Consider the following 27256-nt stretch of genomic DNA (forward strand, 5'->3'; position numbering starts at 1 on the left):
ACATTTTCAATTTTAATACTTTGCTCTCTGCTTTCATTCACTATTGTTATCCATGTCATTATCTTCCTCATCACCGTCATCATCACCGTCATCATCACCTTCCGACAAGTCAAAATCACTGAACCCCAGGGCCATGTTGACCTTCTTCCCCCTTCTCTTAGATGTAGTTTTGGAAGAGTTCTGCTTGGCTTGCATGTTTATCTGCATCCCAGAATGCATCACAGCTCCTGCTTTGTTCATTGAGAAGATATCCCCAAAGCCCATCAGCATCATGGCCTGCAGACTTTGGTTCATGCCATGGCCCTCCCCGTTACTTGTTGCTGTGATCTGACATGACATCTCTGCACTGTTTGACTCCTCTGTCTTAGATTCAAAGTAAGACTCCTCAGACATTCTTGCAGCAAGAGGCAAGAGAAGCTATCATGAGGGAAGAAAGGACAGAAGTAAAAAGAGAAATTAGGACCAATTTATATCAAGGAAACAGATACCACAAAATTAGTGGGTGCTGCACAGAAGGTAAATGATTAGTGAAATAAATGAATGTAAGGGATTATTTGAGAATTTATTTAACGGCAGGTTTGGCTCCAGCGTGTTTACCATAATTTATAAATGACAGAGTAAATCACAACCAAAGGTTTGCAAAGCACCACGGCAAGCCAAATTTCAAATAGGAAGGAAGTTGTAAGTTTTAAGCCCTCATTTTCCTTAAAACAAAGTAGTTTTTAGAATTTCTCTCCATTTTTCCCAATTTGACTTTCATATGGAAACATTTAGTTAACTATTATATTAAAAGAGAAATTAAGTAGAGATTAAATATCGAGTTAAAAAAAATAAACAAGAAACCCTGGACCAAAGAAGAAAAGCTTAGAGGAAGCATAAAAACAGTTTAGCAGTCAATTGGGAGATTTGGGTCATTAGCTACCTTTTTAGCTAGATTAAGTATCTATAAACTAATAAACAGTCTAGAATTCACTTGTCTCCCTTTATTATTTATTACAGCCAGATATAATACTTGTTATCCAATTTATGAAATAATTCACTTGTAAACAAATTCTAGATTGTCTCTAACATTTAAGTTATAAACAAGTATGTAAATACATGTGAAAATTGGGAGGAAAGGAAACTAGTATTAATTTAGATTGTTACCTTTGTCTCTATTCTCTACAAGTTTCCTTCTTTTAGCAGAATTTTTTTCTAGGAATTCTTCTCAGAGCGGATACAGACATTTATTTTCAATCTTACATAATTATTTTAAACAGTCAACCTATTTCCATAAATGTTGTTCATTTCAGGGGTAAAACTTAGGATCTCAAAGTGTTACTGCCTCTTCCTTTGAGAAAGAAGCAAATTAAGGCTTATATTTTGATGCTGTTTAAATAAGGGTAAAAAGTAATATAATTCTGGGATGACCTTCATATTCTGCATGTAAAGGTACGTTTTAGGACCAATTTCCTAATTTTTAAATTAAAGTTGGAATCAAGTTTTTTTTTAAAAAAAATCTATCTTAACTCCATTAGGAAAAGACCTCTACAGTTATTAGTTCAATCAGAACTTCATATAATTCAACTAAAAAGCAGAAGTTACATGGAAGAAAGAAATTGTTTTAGATCCTTTAACACCGGAAACGGGCTATTACTTTCCTTGCAGTCAAATTTCTCAGCCTCTCAAATTTGTTTTCAATTGTTAGATACTCTCAGGATCTCTTTGCTGCTTATCTATTTTATTATTTCATAGGTCTTTCCTCACATTATGTTAAGATCTCAACAAGTGCCTCTCAAATAAGCTATTATTTTTAAAAGAAGTAAAATTTCTACATCAAGCTACAACAATCATTAAAAATAAACATTGTTCATATTTGTGTATGGAAAATTCACCTTCCCAAATATCTTTAACTAATGTTTTAATTTCAGGAAAGAAAGCAGTGTCCTTCCTTGAAATAAATGCAGTAATACAATTTTTTATGACGTTACTTAAATATTAAACTTTTATAATTAAGATGAGGCTACAGAGAAAACCTCAACCTCCAGTCGCTTCCTTTTAAAAAAGGTTTATTCTATCAGTCTCTCAAAAACCTCATTTAAAGTCAACTAGAAACTGATGTGAGGATAAAAGAAAATATCTACTTATAAAATACCTGAGCACAAACCTTTCCTTCAGAAATACCAGCTCTATGAAGAAGAGACATTAAAAGCAAGTTCTGTACAGAAAGAAAACTTAGCCTTCATAAGTAAAAAAAAGGAAGAAAATCTCATTGAGATCGTGCTGCATGCTGTCCATTGTTAGATGGTAGCCTTCAGAGCAGTTCCTTTACAGAGAGTTTTCTGCATTTAAAACGCAAGCATACAACCTACTGTGCACTCAGAGTTTTTCATCATTTATTATACAACTGCGTTACTAATAGCAATAATGTGTGCAAGGCAGCCCATAATTTCTTAGCAAAACTAATGCCAGTAATCTAAAGAAAGGTTCTAAAGCATACTTTAATGGGTCCTTTAAAGTTTTTTCTTAAAATGCTACATTTAGAAAGAGTCAAGCCATGCAGTGCTTTATAGCTTAAGATTTCAATGTACTTAAAAAATCCCCACAACCCTCAGACTTCAGAAGATGGTCATATTTTTGCCTCTCATCAGCTCTGGGAGAAGCAGTGTTCCCTTGAAGATCCTTAAGGTAATGCTTTCTGAGTCTGCCTCTTGGTACCAATTCAACCAGAACAGGAAACTTTCCTTAACTCCTTGAGAGCCAAGTTAAAATTCACTGAACTTATAAGATGTGGTACTGTTTTAATGTCCCATGACAGTCTTATGCATAGCAATTCAGTTCTTACTTTGGGATTCCCTGGATAACCAAAGTCATTTTTGAAAAAGTTAAATCGGATAATAAACATTTAACTTCACTGTATTTTCCTTTTTTGGAAATCAGGTTATTTCTCCACATAAATTGGAAAAGGAGGCAAACTATTTTATTCTTTAGACACTGGAAAATATTTTGCAGTTGGGCATTGGCTGCTAAATGGAGATTAAGACTTTTAAAAATAGGAAAGTTTTTTTTTTTTGCGTACGCGGGCCTCTCACTGTTGTGGCCTCTCCCTTTGCGGAGCACAGGCTCCGGACGCGCAGGCTCAGCGGCCATGGCTCACGGGCCCAGCCGCTCCGCGGCATGTGGGATCCTCCCGGACCGGGGCACGAACCCATGTCCCCTGCATCGGCAGGTGGACTCTCAACCACTGCGCCACCAGGGAAGCCCAGGAAAGTTTTTTGAAGATCACAAAGTGAAGGGCATTTAAGAATTTTTTTTGGTATAATCGCCATAGCAACTATCAAAAATGAATTTAAAGTACATAACAAGTGTACTTTTAATCTTATTATTACTTGTGATCTTAAAGTGGACATATATTGCCCATTAAAAACCCTGGAAAAGCCAATGATAAATTTATACTTAATTCCTAAAATAATAAATTATTTAAAATAGGGAAGAATGCTGAAATTTGACTAGATTTTAATATATCATGTTAACATATAAGCTCATGGTAAGTATATAAATAGCAAAATCCTTACAAAGAATTTTTATCTTAGTCCAAATACAGGACTTGGAAAAAAAACCAGTATATTTTTTGGTGGAGTAAATACTGGACGCTTGTCCTGAGAGAAGTCTTTTTCCAATCTTTTGCTGCCCATGATCGTGACCCAAGGAATATTAATTCTCGTCATTTATAGGTCATTAAGTTAGCTCTCTTTTAGAAGGAAAGCTCGGTTAAGTTCTGACACATCAACGACTTTCTCAGACAGCTAGCTTCCTTGGTATAACATTTATTAATTACCGACGGACTCTAAAGAGTTAATCAGCCTTGAGGCACAGGCTCTGGGGCTCTAGCAGATGGTGTGAAAATACACTGAATTTTATTTTTGTAATTCTAATACACAAACACACTGACAGAATAACAGTTCTCAGAGAAAGAGCCAGAAATAGGCTAAGCTTTCCTTCTAAATTTCTGGCATTTTGTTAATTGAAAAGAGATAGGAGCGGTACGGGAGTGTAAATGTGGATCCTTTAATGTAGAGGCACGAGGCAGGAAGTGAGGAGGCAGCAGGCGAGGGGGGAGGGGTGCCATGCTGCCATGCTCAGCCAGCCTCCTAAGTACGGGATCCGTGAACCCTGCAGGGAACACTCACCGGGGTGTTGGACTGTTCCGTCAGCTTTTGCTCCCACATCTTTAGCCGTCTTTCTCGTTCTTTGAGCTCCTGCTCTTTAAAGCTGAGGTCACGTTCTAGTTTCTTCAGCCTCTCAAGAGTTGCTTCAATTTCACACCTGCACAGGGATATAACTGGTTTAAGTCGCAACTTTGCTGAAGCGGTGTTACATGCTGAGGGGCCCATCACAATGCTTAATCAAAGGAAAAGGCTAAACCTGTGCTTTGAAACCAAACAGTAAATGAGCAGAGGAGAGGAGATCTTTCATATCCTTCAAAATCAACAGGTAGTTTCTAGCTTGGAAACATAAGCTCAGAATACTTTCTCAAAGCAGTGAAGAACCACTGGGTGGGGCCTGACCTATGGAGCTGGTGTCTTGGTTTAGCCATTTAATAAATGCTTATGGTAAGGAGTTCCCTGGCAGTCCAGTGGTTAAGACTTGGGCTTTTGGGACTTCCCTGGTGGCGCAGTGGTTAAGAATCCACCTGCCGGGCTTCCCTGGTGGCGTAGTGGTTGAGAATCTGCCTGCCAATGCAGGGGACACGGGTTCGTGCCCCGGTCTGGGAAGATCCCACATGCCGCGGAGCAACTAAGCCTGTGCGCCACAACTACTGAGCCTGCGCGTCTTGAGCTTGTGCTCCGCGACAAAAGAGGCCGCGATAGTGAGAGGTCCACGCACCACAATGAAGAGTGGCCCCCGCTCGCTGCAACTAGAGAAAGCCCTCGCACAGAAACGAAGACCCGACACAGCCATAAATAAATAAATAAATAAATAAATAAATAAAAGAATCCACCTGCCAATGCAGGGGACACGGGTTCGAGCCCTGGTCTGGGAAGATCCCACATGCCGTGGAGCAACTAAGCCTGTGAGCCACAATTACTGAGCCTGCGCTCTAGAGCCCATGAGCCACAACTACTGAAGCCCGCACGCCTACAGCCTGTGCTCCGCAACAAGAGAAGCCACTGCAACGAGAAGCCCGCGCACCGCAACCAAGAGTAGCCCCCGCTCGCCGCAACCAGAGAAAGCCCGCGTGCAGCAACAAAGACCCAACGCAGCCAAAAATAAATAAATAAGTAAGAATAAATTTATAAAAGAAAAAAGACTTGGGCTTTCACTGCCGTGGACCCAGGTTTGATCCCTGGTTGGGGAACTAAGATCCCACAAGCCGCACGGTGCAGCCAAAAAAAAAAAATGCTTACGGTCATCTGGCTCTATTATATATTATCTCATCTTATTCTCATTACAGCCCCAAGAAACAGGTACTAATCTCACAAAGAGAGAGATGGGAAAATGACACTCCAGTTATATGGTCACTGTCATACCACTAGTAAGTTCACCTTAGCCTATTTGCTGAGTAGCTCAAGTAACTGACTGATTAACTTGACTCAGTCTCCTCAGTTGTACGGGGTGGTAGTTATCTTCTATCAGGGCTCCACAAGTTGCCTGATCCTAATAATTACCTGGGCAAAACATACAACAAAACATAGATTCCTAGGACCCTTCCTCAGAGCTCAGGATTCAGTAGGGCTGGGTAGGCTTAGGAATCTCCATTATCTGAAAGAAGAGCCAGGTCGTTTTTTGACAATCAGGCAAGTGTGGGAATCCTGGGCCAGATGAACTCTAAGGTTCCTTTTAACTCTAATAATTTTAAAAGCAAGTTAGTTCCCTCCTTAGTCTCTATGGGCTGACCAACCTCACCACCTGGAACAATATGTCCAGTTACAGAGACCTGTGCTTTATAGAAACTGAAATTGGTAAGATGGCTCAGGGCAGGTTTTTTTCTCCTTCAGGGCTGTCAGCATGTTTAAGTCTAAATTTATGCTCTGAGAGTTGGAAGTTCTTCCCCTTCAGTTTCTGAAGAGCCTGTGAGAAAAGCAACGGTAATGAGAGACTGAGAGAAAGAAGGAGAGACCGAGAGGGAGGGAGGGAAGAAGAGAGAAAGGAGGAGAGGAAGCAGAGCGAAGGGTGGAAGGAAGGGTTAGCGAAGGCGCAGAGGGAAGGACGCAGAACAAGGAAGGGACTGGAAAGAAAAGCCAGTTGGAGATTAGCTGCTGAGCCAACAGCTGCTCCCATGTGCCCCTGGGACACACCTACACGTCCGACTGTGCGATCCTGGTTGGGACTTTGACTACAGAAGGTAGATGCCCCCAGATCTAAGCTGATGACTGTATGTAGCCAAAGTCTGCTTTTTTATGTCCAGGGAAAATCAGAATAAGTGGACAGCTTATCCCAATGCCCTTGTAGATGAGGAGCAGATAAAGGAAAACAAAAAGGTTCTGGGTATTAATTGGCAAAACCCAACTCCGAGAACAGCTACTGAGGTGTTTCTGGACTTGGGCTCCTCGTTTTACTTCCCTGGCTGTCTGCAAAGTACCTCAGAGCAAGGGAGGCAGGAAAGTAAGTGGAAAAGCCTCTGCTGTCAACCCCGTCCCTTTTATTGGTGCCATCTGAAAATGATAAAGCCAGGTAAGTCAAGTCACACTAGAGTCCCTAAGGAAAAGCAGTAAATCAGCCATCTTTCAAAATGATGACTGTATCATAAAATCCAAATTTTATCCCTGATATTTCAGACAAAGTATTATGCCCATTTATAAATAAGTGTTTTTATTTTTCAAATGGAGGACTAAGGAAAAAAAACACAGTGTAGAAAACCTTAGGTTAAAACTTTTGTAACAAAAAGGAAAGAATGAGCCATCTTCAATAAATGAGAGGGTGAGAAAAGGAGGCAGCAGAGTTGGGCACACTCAGTGGGATACGGCAGGGGCCTGGGCACACTCAGTGGGATACGGCAGGGGCTGCTGCCACGTGGTGCTTCCACCAAGCCCAGTCCCAACTCTTTTGCCAGGGAGACTGAGCTCACTGGTGTTCTTTTTGATCAGGGTAAATGGCCAACGCATGCAATTTCACTTGTAATTTAAGCCAAGGATTCATCTCAAGTTCCAGCTCTGGGAGCCCACTCTGATTTTAAGCCCTTCTGGAAAATACATCAACAGTTAAGTAAAGCTAAGTAAGCTGAGAGCTGTCGCAGAAAAACAAAAACTGACTGAGTAAATATGCTCCCCAACGAGGCTTTCCCAGACGCCCCGGGATATTGACAGCAGTGGTCCAGGTCCTACGCCACAAGAGATGTAACCCAAACCTAGATGGCAACACAAAGACAGTTGCTCCCCTGGCTGTTCCCTCTGTTTTTCTTGATGCACTGTTTCGCATCAAATGCATTGGCTGATGCCCTTATATAACCCTCCTGTTCTAAAAATATAGTTTAATATGTTTTAAGTTGATGAAAATTTTCCCTATGTCAAAAACAGGCAATGAACTATAATTATCTTCTTTTACTAGACAGAAACTTACTTTGAAATAAAAGATTAATTCATAAAAACAGTTATATATATATTACATGAGAAATAGATAATATATATATTACATTTAGTGTTATATATTAAATGATTTGTGCTAAAATCCAAATTGCAAAGATTAGTTTTTAAAATCTCTGTGTTTTTTTTGTTTTTTTGCGGTACGCGGGCCTCTCACTGCTGTGGCCTCTCCCGTTGTGGAGCACAGGCTCCAGACGCGCAGGCTCAACAGCCATGGCTCACGGGCTCAGCCGCTCCGCGGCATGTGGGATCTTCCTGGACCGGGGCACGAACCCGTGTTCCCTGCATCGGCAGGCGAACTCTCAACCACTGCGCCACCAGGGAAGCCCTCTGTGTTTTGTGTTTAAGAAGGCGTGCCAGAGTAAGAATATTTTGATCACCAAGGAAGAATGCAACCAGCAGAATGTCTTACCAAGAGACAGAGACCCTGAATGCACTATCACAGCGACATGAGGCTCACTCAGTGCAGGTGACCACAGGGCTGCAGACAATCACAAAGGGCAACGAGAATTGAAAACACGACCAAGAGGATGACACATTTTCTGTTCTTAATGCTCGTGGCCACTATTGCTAATAAGTCAATAGGAGGAGAAACAAGGTGAAGATGTGATGAACAAGGAAAGGTCTGACACTAGATTTCTTGCCTATCACCTATTAGGTAAAAGGAAAGGACATAGTTCATGTGGTTTTTAATAACCTAGTTTTAAAAAGAATTTTCAGAATAATCATTTAAGTTTCTAAGACTAGATGTTCCATCTGGTTTATGTGTAGAGGAAGCGCCACCAGCAAACAAGCATTTGTCAGAAACACCAGAGCAGGACGGGAGTCCGACTTCACTGATACTTGTTAACTTCCTACACACACTTTGGACCCTAGACGCATGGTTTCAGACACCAGATAAAAGTCAGGGGAAAGAGAGGAGTGGTCTGAATGTGCTGTCCTTTGAAATATCCAGATGACCTGACAAAACATTTCCTTCTTTTGGACACTCGGCACGTTGAGTGGGATAGTTGTTTTGCCCTAATCATCACTTAAAACCATCATGCCCTTCGGCTTCCCTGGTGGCGCAGTGGTTGAGAGTCCGCCTGCCAATGCAGGGGACACGGGTTCGCGCCCCGGTCCGGGAAGATCCCACATGCCGCGGAGCGGCTGGGCCCGTGAGCATGGCCGCTGAGCCTGTGCGTCCGGAGCCTGTGCTCCGCAACGGGAGAGGCCACAACAGTGAGAAGCCGGCGTACCGCAAAACAAAAACAAAAACAAAAAAACCATCATGCCCCTGTGATGCTTCTCTTTGCTAAAAGGGAATCCAGTGGAGGGCATGACACTGGCCACAAATTCAGGGACAGCACCGCACAGCGTGTGTGCCACAGCAGGCCCGTGGGATCAGAACACCTGGGTGCCAGCGCTGGTTCTGTTTCACATGGTATAATCTTGAGCAGGTTGTCCAACCTGTCCAGGTCTCGGTTCTTGCACCTGTGATGTACACGCTAGGGTTGCTATGTGGATTAAAAAAGATAATCCAAATAAACTACAAGCATCTGGTTAAGAATTGATAAATGACAGCTGTGTTCGTTATTGTTACTCTAATTAATATTATTATTATTCCCCACGTTTTTAACCAATTACCAAGTTCAATTAAAACAGCTCTGCTGCCGCTCAAACTGTGGTTTAGTGCTTCAGGTAAAGATATGTATTCTTTCTCCAGCTCTCAGGATTAACGAATTCCTGAAAGACAGCCAACGAGGAAGCCCCCTAGGCAACTGTTTGCCTTTTACTAAAATACATTAATGTATTACCAATTTTATTTCTCTCATCTTTTTAGCTTGAAGAATTAAAAAAAATAAATTTGTTATTCAACTAATCCAGGTTTATTATACAAAATAAAGATATACACATAGAAAACACTTTCCCATAATCTCATTACCCAATGATACGTAACATTGACCTTTTTATACTTCTCTCTATGTGCACATACATGTATACATAAATATGTGTTTATTTTAGGATAAATGGAATCATTCTGAACGTACTGGACCGTAGCATCCATTTTTGAATCGTTTATCAGATCTGTAATATCATGAAAGGCTCCATACTATTTTGTGTGTGGGGATATCATAATTTTCTAAATCATAAAAGCCACAAAAAAACCAAATCAATCTTTTATTTCACTTTAAGCTCATTTCCAGTTTTATCATTCTAAAGGATGTGATAAACAAATGTCCATACATTCTTGCACAACCTTCCCGTTTATTTTCTTAGGAATGAAATGGCAGTGGGAGAGGTGTCTGATCTATATAGCCAAACTGTCCTCCAAAAGGTAGTATTTTCCCACCAGCGAAGTATGAGGAAGTTTATAACACTGGATATTTTCATGATATAAATTTTTGCCAATCTGATGAATAAATTATGTTCCCTTTGATTTGATTGCTAAATGAGGTTGAATACTTTTGACATGTTTATTGGTCATTTGACTTCTTTTTTTGTGAAATGCCATTTCAGGCCCTTTAATATGATATTTTAATTAAAATGTTATTTTAAAGACAGAAGTGGTGGTTTTAGAGTGTGATCTGGGGACTCATGAGAGCTTTTCAAAGGTTAAATTGGTTTTCAGTATAACATTAAGACACGATTTACCTTTTCTACTCTCATTCTCTCATAAGTGTACAGACTTTTCCACAGGTTTCATGACATGGGATAGTACCATAGGCTGAATGCAGAAGCAGGATTTATTACTGTCTTTTAAACGAATCAATAACTACATATTTAAATTTTTTTCTCAGTTCTAATTTTGAATGTGGTAAATACTGACAGATGTAACTCATTTAAACAAAAGCCCTTTGGAGTCCTCAATAATTTTTCAGAGTGTAATGGAGTCCTGAGACTAGAAACTTTTAGAACAGATGATCTATTATATAGGAAAAAAGTTGTAACACTATGGCATTTGTCTTATAAATTTATTGATGGTGGGTATTGCTTTTGGTCTTATGGAGGTTTTACATTTTTATATAGAAAACTTACCAACTTTCCCCCTATTTTCTGATTTTGTTGACATACTTCAAAGACTCCCTATCTCATGGGTATTAATAGTAGTATTAAAATCCTACTAATCCTTTGGCCAACAGATCAAACAGCAGTTCCTCAGAGAATCCCCTTATTAAACCCTCAGACTAGATTAGATTTCACGGTTATATACACTCAGACGTCCAGTAATGTTCTGTCATAATACTTATCAAAATGGTAATGAAAGTTATTCGTATATTTGTGTTTAGTAATCCAGTACTGACACTCCATGTGCACTGGGGCTGTTCTGCTCATCGCCAGAGCCCAATACTAAAGGACACCTTTCCCCAGCAGAGATTTAATGAATATCTGAATGAATGAATGTAAGAAGCACATTTGTCTAAGCAAACAAATTAACTTACATATTTCTATTCTTTTGGTAATATTGTGATGTCTTTTAATATTATTACCACCGTGGTATTTCCTTCTCCAAATATCTGTTGAGCAACTGCCGTCGGTATTCAAGATACGTTCTAGAGGCTCCAGTTACAGCAAGGAACAAAAGAGGTGATCCGACTCTCTTACATTTTAGCCAGCGAGACACACATTATCAAACAACAGATTGCAGAACTACTTATTAATTTCAACTGCAGTAGAAGCTATGAAGGAGATTCTCTCAGGGCACATAAAGTGGAACCTCAGCTGGTCTGGGGTCAGGAAACACCTCCTTAAAGGAGTTTTTTTCAGCTACTATTTGAAGCAGTAGTAGTAGGAGCTAAGTTGGGTTTGGGCATCAGGGCTGGTGTGTCGCTGAAATGGGATGAATTTTATACAGAAGATACTGCATTTGCAAGGTATGAGGGAGAAATATGCATGTGTTGAGGGACCAACGTCAAAAATTAAGGGGTAGAATGATGCTCTTAAGATGAGGTTGCTGAGGCAAGAGCACAGAGGGTGTCATGAATCTTAAGTATTTTGGCCTTTGTCCTAGAGTAATGGGAGCCCCTTATACTGATTTAAAAGGGGAGTGATCTGATTAGATTTGTGCTGATCTCTTACTGTAGGAAACAAATATTACTTACATGTTTTGTTTTGTTAATTATTTCAGCCCAGAACAAAGTCCCTCATACACACCTAGACTCCAGCAAACAGTATTACTTTTGTATCACTAAGTAAAAGTTCATTTTAACTCACTGGTCCTAGAGATTCCCAAAGAATAAAAAATAAAGAAGGTTATTGTAAAACACCAAACAGAAAGCCCAAAGAAATGTGTCATCCCAGGAGTAAACGATTGTCGTTTTTTAAGTGCATGCAGTATTCATTTGGTATCGGCAGGTGGCGCCAGGCGTCACGTTACTGCCATAGCTAACAGGAGCAGAGATGAGTTACTTAAATCTCTGCTGAGTCAGGGGGGAATTATGTCAGCTTCCAAACATGCTATTTATATTCGTGCATCATGTGACCCGGCTCCAATGTCTCATCTCGGGCTTACTTCTTCCACTCACACAATACAATTCTCTCATTACTAAGTTTGTTTACACCTGAAAAAATTTAATAGGATTTATAACATCAAAAGATTTCTTTTAAGTGTTTTTACAGTCTCCTTAACTCTTCCATCAACAGATACAGTGCTCTGCATATTTCCAAGCAGACAGTATTTTTATTTCTCACTGGACAGAGGCCAAAGTTTCCTAACACAGAGTGCATACAGAGGAATGTCAGGTAACCGTCTTTTATCTCAGAAGATACTGTTTTAATATGCTTTCTAAATGCTTAGACATATGATAAAGCAACACTCTTATCACTTAGAGGAACACTCTTTGCTTACATATGAGAGGGAGGGCTTATTCGATCTCCAAAATTTTCTAACACAAAAACACACAAAAAAGCCCCAATTTCTAAGGAATCAGGACTGTCATCAAGTTTCCAGGTTCTGTTCCTGGCTGAAGCCACTCATGATCCCTTAAAGTCAGATGATGTGACTCGGATGCGAGGCACCTACCTCCACTCTGCCTTATTGTGCAGGAATGAGTTACACTGGTCAGGAAGGTTCGTGTCGTGCGACATGGACTCCAGGATTGAAATGATTTGCTTGAAAGACGGCCGTTTCTGAAGGAGAAAAAATAATCACTTGTTGGGATGCAAGAAAGTAGATCTTTAAGAGAAAACCCACAGGTATAGTAATAAGGTCAAGTTACCTTATTACTATATAAAACAAAATAAAATATGATGTAATGTCCCGATTTAGTTATTTTACAACCGTCAGGCTGCTCAGGTTTAGGGAACCATACTTCTTATTTTCAACCAGTTATTCATAATAGACTCAGATGTCATTTTTCTATTGTGTGGCCTAAGGTTGGAATGATTATAGTATTTTTGCAGGTAAGGAAAGTACTAACTAATTGTCTCTTTTGGGTATGATTAAGGACTCCTAAAAGGAAAAAGTTAAGTCTTTTAAAAATCTATGTGATAGGACTTCCCTGGTGGCGCAGTGGTTAAGAATCCTCCTGCCAGTGCAGGGGACACGGGTTCGAGCCCTGGTCCGGGAAGATCCCCCATGCCACGGAGCAACTAAGCCTGTGCGCCACAACTACTGAGCCTGTGCTCTAGAGCCCACAAGCCACAACTACTGAGCCTGCGTGCCACAACTACTGAAGCCCGCACGCCTAGAGCCTGTGCTCTGCAACAAGAGAAGCCACCACAATGAGAAGCTCGTGCACCGCAATGAAGAGTAGCCCTCACTCACCGCAACTAGAGAAAGCCCACGTGCAGCAACGAAGACCCAACGCAGCCAAAAAAAGAAAGCTATGTGATAGAAGCTTCCCTGGTGGTGCAGTGGTTAAGAGTCCACCTGCCAATGCAGGAGACACGGGTTCGAACCCTGGTCCGGGGAGATCCCACATGTCGCGGAGCAACTAAGCCCGTGTGCCACAACTACTGAGCCTGCGCTCCAGCCCATGAGCCACAACTACTGAAGCCCACACGCTCAGAGCCCGTGCTCTGCAACAAGAGAAGCCACCACGATGAGAAGCCTGCACACCGCAAGTAGCCTCCCACTCACTGCAACTAGAGAAAACCCGCGTGCAGAAAAGAAGACCCAACACAGCCAAAAATAAACAAATAAATAAATTTATTTAAAAAAATCTTTGTGATAAAGCAAGTACAGTAAAAGTTAACAGTAGAGTTTGGGCAATGGGTATACCAGTGTTTACTGTAAAATTCTTTCAACTTTTCCATATGTTTGAAAATTTTTATAATAAAATGTTGGGGGAAATCTACTTATTAATCTAGCAGAACTTATAAAATTTCCTAAACCAGTTGCTCAGAGAAAAATTCCCCAATTTTAAAGCCATCATAACTTCACTGTTCTCAATGTTTATTCCACATCAAAATTAGTTTTGATGCTGGGAAACTCTCAGGTACTGTTTACTAGAAATTGAAAAAGGAGTGGTTAGATGTATTTCTTTAGCTAGCAAAAACTACCCTAGTCTCTCTCTTTAGACTCTAGCCAAGATTGAGACAAAAGGTTTAAACAAAAATGGAGAAAAATAAAAGGATGATGTACATTCTCTCTTCATCACACCTCATAATTATACCATTTCTGAACAAATTACCGTTGCAGCAATTAAAACATGCATTTTAATTTAGGAGCACAAAAACAAGAAGGAAGAATGTTGAGATGGCTTGCTCTCAGGACTTGAGCGCTTCCTACATTAAGAAAAGCAATTTTTCTTAGGAATATAAAACTGGGATATTTATTCTGAGTTCTCCCATTATTGTTCTCTTTCAAGGGTGTGTGTGTGTATGTGTGGGTGTGTGTGTTTTAAAAGAGGGCGTAAGTAGCTAAATGTCACTGATTGTACATTAAGCCTTGTAATAAGCAAAGAGAAAAGTGCCTTAAGTAGGAAATTTGAAAAAATTCTGTTTGTCTTCTTTGAATTTGTTCCCATTTTAATTTCTCCCACCATGTGTCAAGGTTGCAAAAGGAAAAATGTTTTAATTGTTTGTACAGGGACTAATTATATAATAAATATAGGATTTTCATTTTTCATGGAAAAGCAGCAGGAGGAGCTGACAAATTTTCAAAGAATAATATTGTTCCCTACACTTAATCATTCTTTTTTTTTTGCGGTACGCGGGCATCTCACCGTTGTGGCCTCTCCCGTTGCGGAGCACAGGCTCCGGACGCGCAGGCTCAGCGGCCATGGCTCACGGGCCTAGCCGCTCTGCGGCATGTGGGATCCTCCCGGACCGGGGCACAAACCCGTGTCCCCTGCATCGGCAGGCGGACTCTCAACCACTGCACCACCAGGGAAGCCCCACTTAATAATTCTTAAGGTAAAACTTTTTGCAATTGGATGGCAAGTATCCCTGAAAAAATCTTAATTTTATAGTTAGAATATGCTCTCAGATGGAAATTATCAAAGTGAACATTTAGAAGGTAGCAACAATGTAGAATTTTGTGTTAATAATTAATGAGTATTCTGGTTACAGAATACGGCATTTGGTCTAGGATCTTCCTCCGAAGCGGTTTAGGTTCCTTTTATGTATTATGTAGGCTTTGCTTACTTAAAAAGGCACAACCAGAACAATTTATTAAGCATCTGTATACATTATTTGTTATTTTTGTTTTATAGATAAGGAAGATCAGTCTCAGAAAAGTATGAATTGCCCAGTATCACACAGGAAGCAAGTTACACAACCAGGGTCTATGCTCTTAAACACTTCAAAATGCTTTATCACATGACGGTAAGACATTACTTCCTATCAAACTCAGGGCTTTAACTATTATTTTTTTCTCCTTTAGAAATATCATTTTAGAACTTGAACCAATACCCACCTTTACTTCCTTCTTTTCTTCAAAAAAAATTTTTTGAACACCTGGTGGAAGCCACTGGAATGATCTAACATTTATTTACCTAATAGCAGCTTTCTCTTGTATACATTTCTACCTCCTCATTGCAAAAGAATATATTTCTATAGGTGAGCTGAATATTTTAATCTATGTGTTAATACTCTAGAGCCTAAGGACTGAAAAAAAAGAAATAAAATATATTTTAACCAACTATTGCTCTATCTATGGGCATAGGACTGGCACCAACTCCTGGTTGAGTTGCTATATACTTCTAGCCAGAGAACTAAAATGTGCTTCTCAGGAAATAAACCTTGCTCTGGCCACTTGAGTCAACAAAAAATTGTACATCTGCTTACTAAATTTACGGAAGATGCTATAGGGAAACAAAGAAAAGCTAGCTCTATTCCCTCATGGAGCCTGTAATCCATTTAGGAAGAAAAGATATTTTAAAAAATGCAACAGCACAAGATGAGGCAGTAGCTCAGATTATGGTTTTGGAAGAGAAGTAGTTAGTATGGACAGGGGTAAACAGAATAACCAGGGAAGGCTTGATGGTGAAGTAATCAGGGGAGAAAAGAAAAGAAGGAAAAGAACATGTTCAGGGAATAAAGAAGGTGTGTAAGGTGTGTCTAGAGGAGAGAGCAATGAGAGAGTTAGAAATGTGAGCTGGATGCATAATCAAATCAAATATAGAGGGCATATATTATTTGTATCAGAATAAAATGCCACGAATTTAGGAAATAAAAATTGATCTCAAACATTCTTCATACTTCACGGGGCTAGAACACAAGATTCCTCTGACCCTAAAAAAGGGTCAGCTTACTACATGTTCAATAGAGACATGCCAACTTCATGGCATCAACTCTGGACCTAATGTCCTTGTTGTGTAGGTATTTACACTATCGTTTAATTAATACACCATAAATGTATATTCTTAGAATTTTAATTAACAGAGTTTCTGATTAAGAAACTCAAAACCTGCTTTGCATACTGAAATATAATTAAAATTACAGAGATCTAGTTGCATTCATCTAATTCGGCACACATAACTTCAGGTGAAATTTCTACTTGAGCATCAGAGAGAAAAATACTACAAAAATTACCAACTGGGCCACAACGGACATACAAGTGGTAGAGTATGAAAAGGGTAGTATTTTAATAGTATAAAATAAATGTTCTACAGAAAGCTTGCAAATAGCCACTTACAGTTTCCACTGGATTAGTTGCAAAGTGCAGGCATTTCTCTTAATGCTTAAAAATCCCCATATTCTAAAAAATCACACACTAAAATAAGGCCTACACAGGGGCAGGACAGACCATTCAAAACCTATCAACTTTGTCATAAAAAAACTAATGAAACAATAATAAACCTAAATAAAAATACTAACAGTTTAAAAACTGTTAAATTCCTTAATAAAAAACAATACTAAATAAATGTAGGACTCTTTAAAAAAGGGTGAACGGGAGTGAAAGCAGATGGAGGCTGCTGGTTCACCAGGCCAAAGGTGAAACGCACAAGGCTGGGGAGAACCAGCAACAAACTCTTCCAAGACAAAGCACCGCTCATCCCAGCCAACAGGGAGCACGTGGGGCAGAGGGGCCTCTCCGGTCCGTGTCCCTTGCTGTGCTACTGGCTGCACTACTGTGCTTGGTGCTCGGCTGTTCTCGCTTGTGGTGTGGAGCAGTGTGCTGAAAACCACTACTCATGATTCAGCATGAATTCTGCCTGACACTAACACAATCCCCATACTCACCAAGTGCTACGAGTTACTCCCACTAGACAAAACGCACGTTTCCGTATTGGTGAATTCAATCAACCCAAGTTCGAACAGGCTATTGAACCCGAGGACGGTCGGGGGGGTTCCTGACTCAACGACGCCATTTGATATACGGGACTTGAGCATCCGTGGATTCCACTGGGGTCCTGGAACCAACTATCCCCCCCACCCCCACCCCATACCGAGGAACTGCTGTATATGTTACCATCATTCATTCTTCTTGGGGGTCATACAGGAACTGCATTTAAATTAAGGGAGAAATTCCATTCTTAAATCTTTCTTTTTAGATCTCTATTTAAAAGGTCAGTTTGTAATACACCTATTTCCATGAAAAACCGGACAAATTTGAACTATAAAATTTTAGTTCCTTTCTTGAGAGTATCTCTTTTATTATTATTATTTTAATTAATTAATTATTTTTGGCTGCGTTGGGTCTTTGTTGCTGCACGCGGGCTTTCTCTAGATGAAGTGAGCGGGGGCTACTCTTCGTTGTGGTGCGTGGGATTCTCATTGTGGCTTCTCTCATTGCAGAGCATAGGCTCTAGGCACACGGGTTTCAGTAGTTGTGGCACGTGGGCTCAGTAGTTGTGGCTCGCAGGCTGTAGAGTGCAGCCTCAGTAGTTGTGGCGCAAGGGCTTAGTTGCTCCGCAGCATGTGGGATCTTCCTGGACCAGGGCTTGAACCCGTGTCCCCTGCATTTGCAGGCGGATTCTTAACCACTGCACCACCAGGGAAGCCCCCTATTATTATTATTTTTAAAATATTTATTTATTTATTTTTGGCTACACTGGGTCTTGGTTGCAGCACGAGGGACCTTCGTTGCAGCACGTAGGATCCTTAGCTGCGGCATGCGGGATCTTTTAGTTGCGGCATGCGGACTCTTAGTTGCAGCACACATGCGGGATCTAGTTCCCCGACCAGGGATCGAACCCCGGCACCCTGTATTGGGCACGCAGTGTCTTACCCAATGGACTACCAGGGAAGTCCCTTGAGTGTCTCTCTCTTATTCCAATATTTAATCTGTGAGGATCTTTTTAATTTTTATCTTTTTATTATGGAAAATTCCAAACATACGAGAAAGTACAGAGAACAGTATAATGACCCTCTATATACCTATCACTTCAAAAATTATCATGGATGACGGTATTTAATCTATACCATCATCCATTTCCCTTCACTTTATTTTGAAGCAAATCTGAGACTCGCCTGTCATTTTACCTATAAACATTTCTGTATGTATGTAAGAGTCTTTTTTTTTTTTTTTGCGGTACGCGGGCCTCTCACTGTTGTGGCCTCTCCCGTTGCGGAGCACAGGCTCCGGATGCGCAGGCTCAGCGGCCACGGCTCACGGGCCCAGCCGCTCCGCAGCACGTGGGATCTTCCCGGACCGGGGCACGAACCCGTGTCCCCTGCATTGGCAGGTGGACTCTCAACCACTGCGCCACCAGGGAAGCCCTGTAAGAGTCTTTTAAACAGATCTTTGCGGGGAAAGGAAATGAGCCATTAATGCTCGAATGGGATAACCACATGAAAGCCTTAATTTTTGGAATTTCTCCAACTCTATTGTGATAGCTTAAAAAACATCACTGAAACTCCACAGGGAGTGTGTATCAAGATTCTCTAGAAGTGCTACCTTTGCCTGGTGTTTGGCTAGAAAGGCAATATGGTGTAGTGGTTAAGCACAGGGACTTATGTCGGCTGGTTTGGCTTCATCCTCCAGCTCCACCACTTACTAGCTGTGTGGTCTTGAGCTCACTAATTAACCTCTGTGTCCATGTGTAAAATGAGGATAATAACACTACCTAGTTCACAGAGATACTCTGAGGAATAAATGAGTTAACATACATAAAGTGCTTGGAGCAGTTCCTGGCTTACAATAAGCACCGTGTGCTAGCATCTGTATAACATGGAGGTGCAACAGTTACTATTAAAGATTAAAAACAAGGTAACAAAATTCTTTTCTATTGACTCAAGAATGCCAGAGTGCTGTAAGAAAGACCCAGTAATGATTTCTAGGGAATCAAGACAAGTAGATGTCAACAGAAAGCCTTCACAGTCAATCTGGGGCTCGGAAGAACAGCAACCCAGTTTTGCTTTGTAATGAATTTTATTACCCCAAGTTTTAAAAAGTCAAAGCCAAACAAACAAGTGAAATTTCAGAACAACAACAACAACAACAAAATATATATATATGTGTGTGTGTGTGTGTGTGTGTGTGTGTACCTTGGCATCAGCTTCCCAACACTGATGTAACAGTTCAGCAAAACTCTTCGGGCAACTGCTTGGAATGGTTAATCTCTGTAACAGGGAAAGAAAAAAATAAATCAAAACAAAACACAAGGATTTTCTCACTAAAGGAAGGAAATTCTAATTGAAAGGTAAAAAGAGTTAATTTAGTAGCATAAACAAGACATAAAATTTAAAACTTGCATTGATTAATATGCGACTGGTGAGAATTTACATTTAGGTTCATAGCATCTAATCTCTAAAGACACTTTACCATTTTCCTCCAAAGAGGAATCACAGTGGATGAAGAAATAGGGTTCAGCACAACAAGTGCAACAAAATATAGAATCAAGTCTAAAAGAAACCAGTACGAGAGGGGCAAGTTGGAACTTAAATACTAAATCTAAACCACACATCTATCACTGTATTTTTATAGACAACTATGAGATATGCAAACAGGCCAGGTAACTAGGAAAACAGTTCAGCTTTGGCAATAGTGTACAACTTCTGAAAACATCTTGAGCACAGAGATAATTTTAAAGAAGTGTGCATTCTCTCAGCAGCAAATGAGACATTCTGAATGGATGACTCATGGCTTAGTTTTGGTCAAATGCACAAATTATAAGGACTTGATAGAACAGATTATGTGAGGATTAGTCTTGTTCTAACATTGTACAGCAGTGGTTCTCACAGGACATGTAATGCCCCCAGGGGCAGTTTACAGATCTACAGAGACATTTTTGTTTGTTTGTTTGTTTGTTTGTTTGTTTGCCCCATTGCGGAGCACAGGCTCCGGACGCACAGGCTCAGCAGCCATGGCTCACGGGCCCAGCCACTCCGCGGCATGTGGGATCTTCCCGGACCGGGGCACGAACCCGTGTCCCCTGCATCGGCAGGCGGACTCTCAACCACTGCGCCACCAGGGAAGCCCTACAGAGACATTTTTGTTTTAAAGTCTGGAGGGTTGCACCTGGAGCAGGTCAAGAATGCTGGCCATCTTTCGATATATAGTAAAGCCCTGATTAAAAATTCTCCTGCATTCCACCAAACTTCAAATGCCCCAGGTGCATTCATGTGAGTAAAACAAGAAAACAATGAGGCTTATAATTTTCTGAGCCTTAGAATCTGATTTATAAATAGAGTATTTTTAAAGATATTTTAAAAATACACTGAACATTCTATGAATGCAACTACTAAATAAAATAAATCAAGGGCAGATTGATTTTTGCATTATTCATAACCTTACCAAGATTTTGGGAAAATGTTGCCTACAACAGTGTTGCTCATGGTACTGGAATCATTAATACAACCCATTTCTACTCTGCATTTGTAGCTGTTGAATTCTATTTATCCATAGGTGGAAGCATCTAAAACTTCCATCATCACCTCTACTGTTGTTATGCCTGAGCATTTACACATTGCAATACATATTTACTTCTTCCTTATATTACATTTAGAGCATCATGTTGACTTAAAATACAATGTTGTACTACCTCCGAATTTCATTTCAGGAAAGAAGACGAAGCATTAACATAGTTGTTATAAAGAGAGCATTGGATGTGATAGAGCTGAGAACCTCTTTACTAAGAAGATTTATTTTACAGTATTTTTTGCCAAGAAGTTTTGCAAATAAAAAACAAAACAATTTAGTTGGATTTGGGGGAGGCTACGTATAAAACTAGAAAAACAGTTGCCTTGGCAAGAAAACAGACAATCTATATTTGGAATTAAAATAAAAATAAACCAAAAAAAATAAAACTTTAAAGCAAAGTAAAAAAACAAAAAAACAACTCTCCAACTTAGAGGCTACACTAAGCATTTTTCAACTTCTGGTCTTGTGATTTCATAGAATAGAGCAAGATGTAGTAAATGGTACTATTATTTTACTGTAATGCAAACTGGAAACCTTTTGATGAAGGTCAAAAGGAAAATCATGTGTTTACTTAAAAAAAAAGTAAGATGGTTGGGGATGGCAACTAATAAAAACAGTGACTGCAATTATGTGACTGAATGTACTCCATGTGTAATGAAAAATAAGTTTTCATAAAAGGTAACATTTTCAACATAACTTTAGCACAACATTTTCCCAAGAACTGAAATGTGAACTGGCTGAATATGGATGTTGATCTTTTCTTACTGACAAACTTTTTAGATACCACATGTAAGACATTATAAAAGGAGACATAATTATTTTAAATTATCTGAGATGGTCAAAGATCAGTTAAATCTAGACTCAGACACTTCATGTAACGGATTATTTTGGTACACTAAAAAGTACTTTAAAAGAGAATCTAAAATATTTAAGTCCTGATTACATAACTGTGGGCATTCCTAATTCATTAAAACATCCTGAAATAACCAGATATTAGCACCAGGTTTGCAACACTACTTAAAACTTAAATATTTTAAAGTAAAACAGTTTCAAATTTAAAATTAAAATATTTCCTAATCACTAAATTAGGCATGATATTTTTTAAAAAGATCATATTCTTTTTTGCACCATTTTCAACATAAGATGCAATAATTATTTTTTAAGTCAAGTTCATTATCTTTTTTTAAAGTGTAGTCAAGAACAATGGATTAAGTTTTTGAGGATTTCTATGTTAACAAAGAATAGTAATTTTGCTACTTAGAATAAAACATATTTAAGCATTTATAAAGATAGGAATTATAATGCCAGAACACTCTGAATGACTACTAATTGAGTTTTATGGAAATTACAAAGGCAGATAGACACATCTGTAAGGTTTTTAAAATTTATTAGTAATACCCTCTTAATTTCATGCTTTCTATGAGTCCACTGTTTGCTTTGTAAAGTTTAACAGTGTTTTATGGATTCTAGTTTCAATAGGATTTAATAATAGGAAAAATGATTGAAGACCTTATTTCATTATTAAGGGTTTGGAATTAAAGGTCTTCAGATATAATTTTTAGAAAGTATCGATCTTCCTATAGATGCAAAAAGTAATCCTAAATGGTGAAACCAAATAAGGTCTAGAGTCTGGTTAACAGTAATGTATCAGTGTCAATTTTCTGGTTTTCATACTATACTATACCTATGTCTCACCAGTGGGGGAAGCAGGGTGAAGGGTACACAGAATTCTTTGTAATATTTTTGCAGCTTCCTATGAGTCTAGGATGACTAGCATTCTAGTGTGACTAGCTCACATTTAAAATGTCTCTCTGAAAGTTTAAACATGTCATCCTTTATTTCAATGAGGCCTCTTAAAAAAAACTATAGCTTTCTCTTTTCAACTCAGTAGCGCAAGGTATTCCAGAGTAAAAATAACTAAATTAAAATAACTGGAATTTGAAGGGACTTTTACAAATTGTATTTAAGTCAAAGTCTCAATTTTATTGTAAAATAAAATAAATCCTTGGGAATTATTTTAATGCTATCTCAACAGAATTTGTTTTGGTAATAAGTGCCTCCATTTATGAGGTAGAATGAAGACATTTTCTTGAATGATGACAATGGAAACTACATTTCAACTTAATTTCCATATTCTGATAAATGAAATAAATATGCAGAATGAGAACAGACAAACAAATATCCTTGTTAATACCCAATTTTCATTAGGTTCATTAGAAAGTTGAGAAAAATTACTTCACCGTGTGGGTTTCTTTCAAATGACTATTTCATTTAATAAATATAGTATGCGAGGCATTTGAAGAGTCTCCATCTGTTATTAGCTGATCATGAGATCACACCACGGACACTCTACTTTAGGGGATTCCTGGGGAGAAAGGGGGAGACGGCCTCCTCATGTAGCCTGCTGAGGAGATTCTGAAGGTTATTTATGGGGGACTCTCAACCCTCAAGTCAGCTACTCAAAGGCAGCTTCTAAATTCATTTTTCTCTTTGTTTTTAAAGTGCTTTAGATTCACACCTTTTCTGCCCTCCTTTAAATGAAATATTTTAAAATATTAATTAATCTGTCTTATACATATTTGGAGGGTCCAGTCAGCTTTTAAAAAAAATTTCCTCCTAGTTTATCTTGAAACGATACAGAGGGAAAAAATGACATTGAGTGTTCTGCTCCAAAGTCAACAGAAGGTCAATAATCTTCTTCACTCTATTTGTCAACCCAGAACTACACGTCTAATCATCTCACTGGCAAAAGAAACTGAACAGAATCAAGTGGGTTCTCATACCATGAGATAATCAGTTACCTTGTGTGTGAGGTCTGATTTAATAGCACACCAGGAATAACCATCCCATTTAATTAAAACAGAACAGCCTCTGTGAAACAATGAGTAAGACACATTCTTGAATATAACACCTTTTTATTTTTCTTAAATTGGCAGCTCTCTCCCATCAAGTTCAGCTATCATGAACATTTCATCCATTCTCAATGGCTCAGGAGGACAAATTAATAAGGTAACCATGAATTATGTGATCTAAAATATGGAAACTTGGTTTCTCTCAGTCAATAGCAGCTTTTTGATTGATCTAGTTTGCTCCTGCACTCACGTGGGGAGCGGATCAATCTAATTCTTTTAAAGCGTTAAAAAGGGAATATTGCTACATATTCACCGTTTTGCAAATTATTTTACCCTAAGCCTGCACCCTTCCCTTTTGTGAAGGGCACAGATAAGATGTGGAAATGAAGAAGTTTTGTGAAATAAAGTTGTTTTGCAGCCTTGCAAAGACAACTGCATGCTTCCATTACTTGATCTAACTTCTCATAATACCTTGATAATGGATGCTTCATCCTTATGCTGAGAATTTCCATGGCTGTGCGTTTCAGTCACAATTTTAAACCTTTCAAAATGTATTTGCTGTCTTTGATATGAATGTACCATGTTCTCTGATGTTGGCTCATGGGTCCAACTAACGGAAAGCCTCAATTTGTGGGAAGAAGAAAAGCGAGGCTGGGGACACAGCACAAACGGTGTTTACGCCACTGAAGTTCTTTTGAAATGGAAAGGCTCTGCATGAAGAAGGGAACAGTTATGCCACTGCCTCGCCAATTCCAGTGAGGAGCTCATCTTCAATGTAGTGTTCAACGTAGGTGGCAAAACTGTAATTTTTCCCTTTTTTGAAACTATTTTTTCTTCTTTTATTTTTGAAATTCTCATCTAAGCGACAGTTTCTTGTACTATAGTGACTCCTGCTGGGAGAGGTAAGTTGAAGTAGCTGAAGGTCTCTTACAGATATACCAACTCCCGGACAGTAAAAAAGATGTCCTAAACGCAGGAGATGGAGTTAAAACTGTTCCCCTACCTTGGACGCAATGGCTTCTTTCATCACTAAGAACAAACCCCTAGGTTTTACAATTGAGACTGAGAAACTAGTACAGTACTTGTACAATTTTTGATCTACAGCATCACGACGTGAAGCTGCAACAATTAGATGTAAAGGGTCCATTCATGAGGAATAACATCACTTTGACCCTTTGTGTTAGCTCCTACTGCTAATCTTTCCATAAGCGTGAACTTACTTTCAATTTGAAGAAGATGAAAAAGTCTTTTGCAAAACCCCAATACTGTTTTCTGATCTATGTACCTGAATGGAGGATCGCAGTCTTACCTCGTTTTTTTCCACTACAAGCCAAGCTACTTGTAATCCTTCCAGACCTTTAAAGGGGGCCTCCCTTGTTAGCATCTCCCAGAGAACCTGGAACAAAAAGAAAATGGAATTTTTATTCTTGTACTTCATATTTTTGGTATATTACTGAAACTTTAACATTTAACTGTATCCAGTTACCAGGCACAACCAACTCCATCTGTAGAAACTTGGGCAAAATGTATATATTCATGCAGAGGACTTCTTCCATATATTTTATATATATATATATTTTTTAGTTGTTGTTGTTGCTGTTCTTTTTTTATATTAAAAACAAAAAATCTGGTTTAGGAATTAGAATGTCTAGAGCCAGGCTTAAAAGTTTATGAAACCAGTGGGCCTCAGTGATTTAACTTTATCTTGTAAATTAACAGAATTCTCATGTAACACCACAAACTAGATTTTATAGGTCAAAACTCTTTTGCACCTTCAATCTCTGATAAACTGCTCTATAAGATAATAACTGGGAATTCAACCATATTTTCAAAGGTTCAATAATGGTCTCATAAAAAAAAAAAAAAAATCGAGGGCCAAATCCAAATCACTGGCTAAACCACTTACTCCACAATGGCAGGTACTCGCCAAACTGTAACATTTAGATTTTGTGCTTTGGAGAAATCTCTCTCAAAATGAGTCAGTCTAAGGGATTCATTTTCCTCCACCTACCACATAATTTATTATACTATATTCTAAAATGTAATAAACGCCTTATATATATACATATATATAGGCTGTGTATGCGTTCATGCGTGTGCAAATTTATGTTTGTGTTATCTCTCTGCAATCCTTGAGATTAGCAGGATTAATAAATTTGTACTGAAGCAAACTGACGCTGGAAATGCTGAAAACAGCCAATGATTTTGTGTTCTCTTTAAACTCTGAGTAATGGAGATTTTTACATTCAGTTTCTTTCTCTATTTATACACATGAGTATTAAGATTTGAATCTACCAATGCTTTTGTGAAGTGCAAAAACAATTATAATTTTTTCAATGATAATCGTAATAATAACAACCACTATCATTTATTGAGTGATTATGTTCCAGTTACTCTGTTAAACCCTTTTGGTATGTTATCATGATTAGTCTCAATCCCATCAGAGAGGTATCTTTCTCATTGTATAGATGAGGAAACTAAGGCTTAAGGAAGTTAAATAAACTTGCCCAAAGGCACTGAGTTACCAGGTGGCAGAGCTAGAATATGAATTTGCTGTCTCACCCCTAAAGGTCAAGGTCTTGACCACATGTAATTGTAGAGAGGGAAGAGCTGCAGTATAAGAGAGAATGCAGCGGGCCCTACTTTCGGTATGGAGCCGTGGCAGAAGCAAATTCAGCACCTCTGATTTACACTTCTGTTGTTCTAAAAACAAAAACCCATTTCTAAATAAGAATGTAGATTGAGGATATATACACTATTCAAGGGAATCCAATATCCACTATTTCCTCAGCCAGCGCTCGGTCTTATTGGAGCCATAACATGTTAAATGAATTCTGGCTAATACGAAGATAATTAGCAGCAAAATCAGGGAAACTGGCAGACGCTGCTCAAGCAGGAGGAAAAGAAATTCACGGAAACCTCTTTGGGCTTTTAATCAAGTGTGTCAGGTACTTCTTTAGAAGAGCTACTGAATAATTCTATTTGAGTCACAGAAGTGCTTAGGAAAAGGTAAGGGGCATCCCAGAAGGGGATGATTCCAGCAAACACTGAATGTAAAGAAAGGGTGAGAACTAGAACAGGTGTGTGGTAACCTGACACAGGGCGGCACGGGGCTGGGGTGGGGGACAGAGGCAGCAAGAGGGCTGAGCAGGAAATGAAGCCCCTCAGTTTGTTGCAATTACCACCCTCCCGGTGGTGGGATTGGGGAGGGGAAGGCGTATGAAGGGCAAGTAAGTGAATGGATTTGGCATTCCTAAGGAGAATGGGAAGAATGACTGCCTCAAATAAATCTGATGCCCTGGACCCCCAAAACGTCTGGATAAGCAGCCTTGCACCCCTCCTTCTGGAGTCGGGCCTGCCTGCACATGCGCACACATATGCACAAAGGCGGCCTGGGTTTTGTGGGGTAAGATGCAGAACCAAGAGCCTGGGGAGTGACACCAGAAAAAGATTTATGTCATTCTTTATCCCAAAATATTCAGTTGGAAAGTGTCCAAAAATCTAATAAGACCCGAGTTATATTTCTCCGAGGGTTCTAATCCTGGAAAAAATAAGATAGTTTCATTCTACTCCCTCTCTGTGTCTCTAAAGAGCTACCACAGCTGAGGGAG

General features: G+C 39.3%; 1 protein-coding gene across 4 annotated transcripts in view; it reads right to left on the minus strand.

Moving 5' to 3' along the window:
* Positions 1–27256, minus strand: part of MAP3K20 (mitogen-activated protein kinase kinase kinase 20) — a 176259-nt gene that overhangs the window by 48899 nt on the left and 100104 nt on the right. For all 4 annotated transcript variants that reach the window (XM_022570053.3, XM_022570055.2, XM_089916660.1 and 1 more), the window contains exons 8-11: positions 24955–25041; positions 19419–19493; positions 12565–12671; positions 4170–4305 (exon numbers count right to left, since the gene is read on the minus strand). In XM_022570053.3, the coding sequence (XP_022425761.1) occupies positions 4170–4305; positions 12565–12671; positions 19419–19493; positions 24955–25041 (405 nt within the window). The remainder of the gene's footprint in view (positions 1–4169; positions 4306–12564; positions 12672–19418; positions 19494–24954; positions 25042–27256) is intronic.

The sequence above is a fragment of the Delphinapterus leucas genome, chromosome 8, assembly GCF_059928025.1.
Source record: "Delphinapterus leucas isolate spDelLeu-1000000601 "Yukka" chromosome 8, BTC_Dleu_Yukka2, whole genome shotgun sequence".
NCBI lineage: Eukaryota > Metazoa > Chordata > Mammalia > Artiodactyla > Monodontidae > Delphinapterus > Delphinapterus leucas.